Genomic DNA, 7622 nt, shown 5'->3' on the forward strand with positions numbered 1-7622 from the left:
ATTTTAAATTTTTTTTTATTCATAATTAAAATTGGGTAATTATAATTATAATATTCTTGTTTCACTTGAAAATTGAAGTCTTTACAGTTGTATAACTGATGAGGATTTCTGTTTATTACAGCTTGGTACATCGTGTTGAGTCCTGGCTCACTGGTAACCAGTCTGGAGAGTATCCGGAGACAGGATTCCCATTATTTCCATTATCCAAAGGTTTTATTCTTAGTGTAAAGAATCCCCTAGAATCAATTAGACAAGCAGTCAGAAAACTTGGTGTCCAAGAAAGTTGATGAAAATGAAAACATTTATGTGGTAGAATATTGAATGTTATATGGTGCTTTACATGTTGTATGTCATTCAATTTTGTTGTCATGTATTATATTGTTTATAGATATATTTGACTCAAAGTGACTTTGTAATTACAATTTCTTTATTACCAGAACAAATATAGTGTGCATGTGTTGCTATGCACACTATCACTATCAATTTCTTTCCAGGGATTGTATTCAATCTGACTCTGAAAATCTCCAAAACTTTATATGTATACATAGTTCACATGAAATGTAGTATCCTGACACTGTTCACTTAAAGTGCATTGCACCTCATTCTTTTTTCTCCATATCAAAAGTTGTTTGTTATCACTATCAGATTATTATTATAGCGCCCTCAGTGGCACATTTTGCATATACACATCAGTAAAATGCATTAATTCATGTTTCATTTTGACCAGTTTTGATGACCCCTCCAAAACCCACTCCAAGTGGTATGTTAGCAATGCAATGAGTAACAGGTGTCATTGACCTTTCACTTCAGCATGAAAATATTTTGATGACTGCAACCATGAATGTTCAAGTTAGTTATCAAAAATGACTGTACAATTGTGTGATATTCATAGGACTGTATTAGCCATGATGCTGTCAGTATTTTAGATTACCTTTGCTATAAGTCAATACACCACAAGATATATCAGTACATAAATAATATAAGATGTAATACTCTTCATAAAATGCTCGATAGATGCCATTGATATGAACATTGTTTTGACCCCTTGTTGAAATAATTACTTTGGTTAATTAAATAATGTCAGCTTCATTTTGTGTTACGATAATTAGTGAAGTAATCAATCATGTGAATTTCTTGATTTGTGTATTCTAATTTACCCTGCACTCGGTAACCTAAGAGTGTTACCAAGACTCTTCACAGAAACTCTTCATTGTAACTCTCAGTGTGTTATCATCATCTCTGTATAATTTAGAGATACAAATATTAAATCTAGTACTCACCAACAAAATATTCTATTTCTACACTTCTACACTTGTATTTGTCCTTTTAATAGTCTAATAATGCTGAATAATTGGCTTCTTCACCTGATAACTGTATATTACTAACTGTAGTAGACACTAACACTATATTCTCTGCATTATGTATTATCAGTAAATTACTCCTTTCCGTAGAATGAATCGGTTTCTTTTTGTAAAGAAAAATAAAACATAACTGGTCATGATGATAGTGTCTCACTGCCACAAGGAATAAATTATACTGTACTACTGAAGCATAACTTTTCTGAATCTTAAATTTATGAGAATGTTTTTCGCTACTTTGCAGGATTGTTTAAGTGATTCAGTTAATTCTAACTTGCTATGTACAAATAACGCCATATTTGCTATAATTGAAATGAATCTTCAATAGAAATCGCATTCCTTTTATTCTGTTAAATATTATTTATTGACCATAAAAATAGCTCTGTGATTTAAGTAAGTGTATGTGCTTCTAAAGAACAATTATGTTACGTTGATTTTGGGTATAATTAGTTCCGTGTAAGACCATTATTTTGGGTGTAATTAGTTCCCTGTAAGACCATTATTTTGGGTGTAATTAGTTCCCTGTAAGACCATTATTTTGGGTGTAATTAGTTCCCTGTAAGACCATTATTTTGGGTGTAATTAGTTCCCTGTAAGACCATTATTTTGGGTGTAATTAGTTCCCTGTAAGACCATTATTTTGGGTGTAATTAGTTCCCTGTAAGACCATTATTTTGGGTGTAATTAGTTCCCTGTAAGACCATTATTTTTCAACACTTCTTGACACTTGTTTTTGTTTTTCCTCTTCTTCCTCAATTCTGCATTTTTCACTTAAAATCGATTGATTCTGATTTGCATAAATGATTATATTTTTCCTTCCTCTCAGTTGTATTTATTCATGTTATCACATCTGTTATTTACATGCTTTTTTTGATGGTATTTTGTGTATTAGTGGAGGATGAAGAGAAAGGAACATGACATGTATACATGTAAGAGATCCATATATCTTAATATCATCAGATGACTTTAACATAACTTATCAGTGTATGTATTTCACCATGACGACAGCTTTATAAGTGTTCTGTATGAAATAATTCAACAAGACATGTATAAAACTCCTCATGCAAAGCAATAAATGGCCTCTGCTTTTGTTGTCTAAGAGACATATTCTTGCTTTTCTAAGCACTTTGAGTCACTGTTCAAACAATTTGAGCTTATAAATTGCCTGTGCTAATATTTTCATTGATTTGCTTGGATACTAATGAATTTTACACTTTACACTGACAATTAATATACCTTGCATATGTTACTGCAATGGGCGTCATTAATAATTTAATTGTATTGGATTATAGTTGTTTTATTAATATATTTATGACAATCCAGCTTGGCATTTTCCAATAAAGGACCTACTCCTCACTAAATGCTGTCATGATTGTTTTATTATCGTGGAATCTCTTAAAACCTGGAATGTGTGTTTACTTTATTTATAAAACCTTTGACAGCAAAATAATAAGGTGCTCATATAGCTTTTCATTCTCCTATTATTAAATGCAGTCATCATTCCTGCATAAACTTTGCTGTCATGTCTGTATTAATGTATGGAGTACACTATAAATCCATTGCATGGCTACAGTGTATGTGTGTGATATTATCTAGTGTATTAATGTATGGAGTACACTATAAATCCATTGCATGGCTACAGTGTATGTGTGTGATATTATCTAGTGTATTAATGTATGGAGTACACTATAAATCCATTGCATGGCTACAGTGTATGTGTGTGATATTATCTAGTGTATTAATGTATGGAGTACACTATAAATCCATTGCATGGCTACAGTGTATGTGTGTGATATTATCTAGTGTATTAATGTATGGAGTACACTATAAATCCATTGCATGGCTACAGTGTATGTGTGTGATATTATCTAGTGTATTAATGTATGGAGTACACTATAAATCCATTGCATGGCTACAGTGTATGTGTGTGATATTATCTAGTGTATTAATGTATGGAGTACACTATAAATCCATTGCATGGCTACAGTGTATGTGTGTGATATTATCTAGTGTATTAATGTATGGAGTACACTATAAATCCATTGCATGGCTACAGTGTATGTGTGTGATATTATCTAGTGTATTAATGTATGGAGTACACTATAAATCCATTGCATGGCTACAGTGTATGTGTGTGATATTATCTAGTGTATTAATGTATGGAGTACACTATAAATCCATTGCATGGCTACAGTGTATGTGTGTGATATTATCTAGTGTATTAATGTATAGAGTACACTATAAATCCATTGCATGGCTACAGTGTATGTGTTTGATATTATCTAGTGTATTAATGAATGGAGTACACTATAAATCCATTGCATGGCTACAGTGTATGTGTATGATATTATCTAGTGTATTAATGTATGGAGTACACTATAAATCCATTGCATGGCTACAGTGCATGTGTGTGATATTATCTCGTGTATTAATGTATGGAGTACACTATAAATCCATTGCATGGCTACAGTGCATGTGTGTGATATTATCTTGTGTATTAATGTATGGAGTACACTATAAATCCATTGCATGGCTACAGTGTATGTGTGTGATATTATCTAGTGTATTAATGAATGGAGTACACTATAAATCCATTGCATGGCTACAGTGTATGTGTGTGATATTATCTAGTGTATTAATGAATGGAGTACACTATAAATCCATTGCATGGCTACAGTGTATGTGTGTGATATTATCTAGTGTATTAATGTATGGAGTACACTATAAATCCATTGCATGGCTACAGTGCATGTGTGTGATATTATCTAGTGTATTAATGTATGGAGTACACTGTAAATCCATTGAATGGCTACAGTGCATGTGTGTGATATTATCTCGTGTATTAATGTATGGAGTACACTATAAATCCATTGCATGGCTACAGTGCATGTGTGTGATATTATCTTGTGTATTAATGTATGGAGTACACTATAAATCCATTGCATGGCTACAGTGTATGTGTGTGATATTATCTAGTGTATTAATGTATGGAGTACACTATAAATCCATTGCATGGCTACAGTGTATGTGTGTGATATTATCTAGTGTATTAATGTATGGAGTACACTATAAATCCATTGCATGGCTACAGTGCATGTGTGTGATATTATCTTGTGTATTAATGTATGGAGTACACTATAAATCCATTGCATGGCTACAGTGTATGTGTGTGATATTATCTAGTGTATTAATGTATGGAGTACACTATAAATCCATTGCATGGCTACAGTGTATGTGTGTGATATTATCTAGTGTATTAATGTATGGAGTACACTATAAATCCATTGCATGGCTACAGTGTATGTGTGTGATATTATCTAGTGTATTAATGTATGGAGTACACTATAAATCCATTGCATGGCTACAGTGTATGTGTGTGATATTATCTAGTGTATTAATGTATGGAGTACACTATAAATCCATTGCATGGCTACAGTGTATGTGTGTGATATTATCTAGTGTATTAATGTATGGAGTACACTATAAATCCATTGCATGGCTACAGTGTATGTGTGTGATATTATCTAGTGTATTAATGTATGGAGTACACTATAAATCCATTGCATGGCTACAGTGTATGTGTGTGATATTATCTAGTGTATTAATGTATGGAGTACACTATAAATCCATTGCATGGCTACAGTGTATGTGTGTGATATTATCTAGTGTATTAATGTATAGAGTACACTATAAATCCATTGCATGGCTACAGTGTATGTGTTTGATATTATCTAGTGTATTAATGAATGGAGTACACTATAAATCCATTGCATGGCTACAGTGTATGTGTATGATATTATCTAGTGTATTAATGTATGGAGTACACTATAAATCCATTGCATGGCTACAGTGCATGTGTGTGATATTATCTCGTGTATTAATGTATGGAGTACACTATAAATCCATTGCATGGCTACAGTGCATGTGTGTGATATTATCTTGTGTATTAATGTATGGAGTACACTATAAATCCATTGCATGGCTACAGTGTATGTGTGTGATATTATCTAGTGTATTAATGAATGGAGTACACTATAAATCCATTGCATGGCTACAGTGTATGTGTGTGATATTATCTAGTGTATTAATGAATGGAGTACACTATAAATCCATTGCATGGCTACAGTGTATGTGTGTGATATTATCTAGTGTATTAATGTATGGAGTACACTATAAATCCATTGCATGGCTACAGTGCATGTGTGTGATATTATCTAGTGTATTAATGTATGGAGTACACTGTAAATCCATTGCATGGCTACAGTGCATGTGTGTGATATTATCTCGTGTATTAATGTATGGAGTACACTATAAATCCATTGCATGGCTACAGTGCATGTGTGTGATATTATCTTGTGTATTAATGTATGGAGTACACTATAAATCCATTGCATGGCTACAGTGTATGTGTGTGATATTATCTAGTGTATTAATGTATGGAGTACACTATAAATCCATTGCATGGCTACAGTGTATGTGTGTGATATTATCTAGTGTATTAATGTATGGAGTACACTATAAATCCATTGCATGGCTACAGTGCATGTGTGTGATATTATCTTGTGTATTAATGTATGGAGTACACTATAAATCCATTGCATGGCTACAGTGTATGTGTGTGATATTATCTAGTGTATTAATGTATGGAGTACACTATAAATCCATTGCATGGCTTCAGTGCATGTGTGTGATATTATCTAGTGTATTAATGTATGGAGTACACTATAAATCCATTGCATGGCTTCAGTGTATGTGTGTGATATTATCTAGTGTATTAATGTATGGAGTACACTATAAATCCATTGCATGGCTTCAGTGTATGTGTGTGATATTATCTAGTGCATTAATGTATGGAGTACACTATAAATCCATTGCATGGCTACAGTGTATGTGTGTGATATTATCTAGTGTATTAATGTATGGAGTACACTATAAATCCATTGCATGGCTACAGTGCATGTGTGTGATATTATCTAGTGTATTAATGTATGGAGTACACTATAAATCCATTGCATGGCTACAGTGTATGTGTGTGATATTATCTAGTGTATTAATGTATGGAGTACACTATAAATCCATTGCATGGCTACAGTGTATGTGTGTGATATTATCTAGTGTATTAATGTATGGAGTACACTATAAATCCATTGCATGGCTACAGTGTATGTGTGTGATATTATCTAGTGTATTAATGTATGGAGTACACTATAAATCCATTGCATGGCTACAGTGTATGTGTGTGATATTATCTAGTGTATTAATGTATGGAGTACACTATAAATCCATTGCATGGCTACAGTGTATGTGTGTGATATTATCTAGTGTATTAATGTATGGAGTACACTATAAATCCATTGCATGGCTACAGTGTATGTGTGTGATATTATCTAGTGTATTAATGTATGGAGTACACTATAAATCCATTGCATGGCTACAGTGTATGTGTGTGATATTATCTAGTGTATTAATGTATGGAGTACACTATAAATCCATTGCATGGCTACAGTGTATGTGTGTGATATTATCTAGTGTATTAATGTATGGAGTACACTATAAATCCATTGCATGGCTACAGTGTATGTGTGTGATATTATCTAGTGTATTAATGTATGGAGTACACTATAAATCCATTGCATGGCTACAGTGTATGTGTGTGATATTATCTAGTGTATTAATGTATAGAGTACACTATAAATCCATTGCATGGCTACAGTGTATGTGTTTGATATTATCTAGTGTATTAATGAATGGAGTACACTATAAATCCATTGCATGGCTACAGTGTATGTGTATGATATTATCTAGTGTATTAATGTATGGAGTACACTATAAATCCATTGCATGGCTACAGTGCATGTGTGTGATATTATCTCGTGTATTAATGTATGGAGTACACTATAAATCCATTGCATGGCTACAGTGCATGTGTGTGATATTATCTTGTGTATTAATGTATGGAGTACACTATAAATCCATTGCATGGCTACAGTGTATGTGTGTGATATTATCTAGTGTATTAATGAATGGAGTACACTATAAATCCATTGCATGGCTACAGTGTATGTGTGTGATATTATCTAGTGTATTAATGAATGGAGTACACTATAAATCCATTGCATGGCTACAGTGTATGTGTGTGATATTATCTAGTGTATTAATGTATGGAGTACACTATAAATCCATTGCATGGCTACAGTGCATGTGTGTGATATTATCTAGTGTATTAATGTATGGAGTACACTGTAAATCCATTGAATGGCTACA

At 32.7% G+C, this 7622-nt stretch overlaps 1 protein-coding gene across 1 annotated transcript in view; it reads left to right on the plus strand.

Moving 5' to 3' along the window:
* Positions 1-2719, plus strand: part of LOC102802790 ((E3-independent) E2 ubiquitin-conjugating enzyme UBE2O-like) — a 43190-nt gene extending 40471 nt beyond the window's left edge. The window contains exon 19 of the mRNA XM_085502582.1: positions 122-2719. Coding sequence (XP_085358708.1) covers positions 122-287 — 166 coding nt within the window. The 3' untranslated portion in view covers positions 288-2719. The remainder of the gene's footprint in view (positions 1-121) is intronic.
* Positions 2720-7622: the final 4903 nt, after the last annotated feature.

This window comes from Saccoglossus kowalevskii, chromosome 8 (assembly GCF_978046115.1).
Source record: "Saccoglossus kowalevskii chromosome 8, keSacKowa6.1, whole genome shotgun sequence".
NCBI classification, from domain to species: Eukaryota; Metazoa; Hemichordata; class Enteropneusta; family Harrimaniidae; genus Saccoglossus; species Saccoglossus kowalevskii.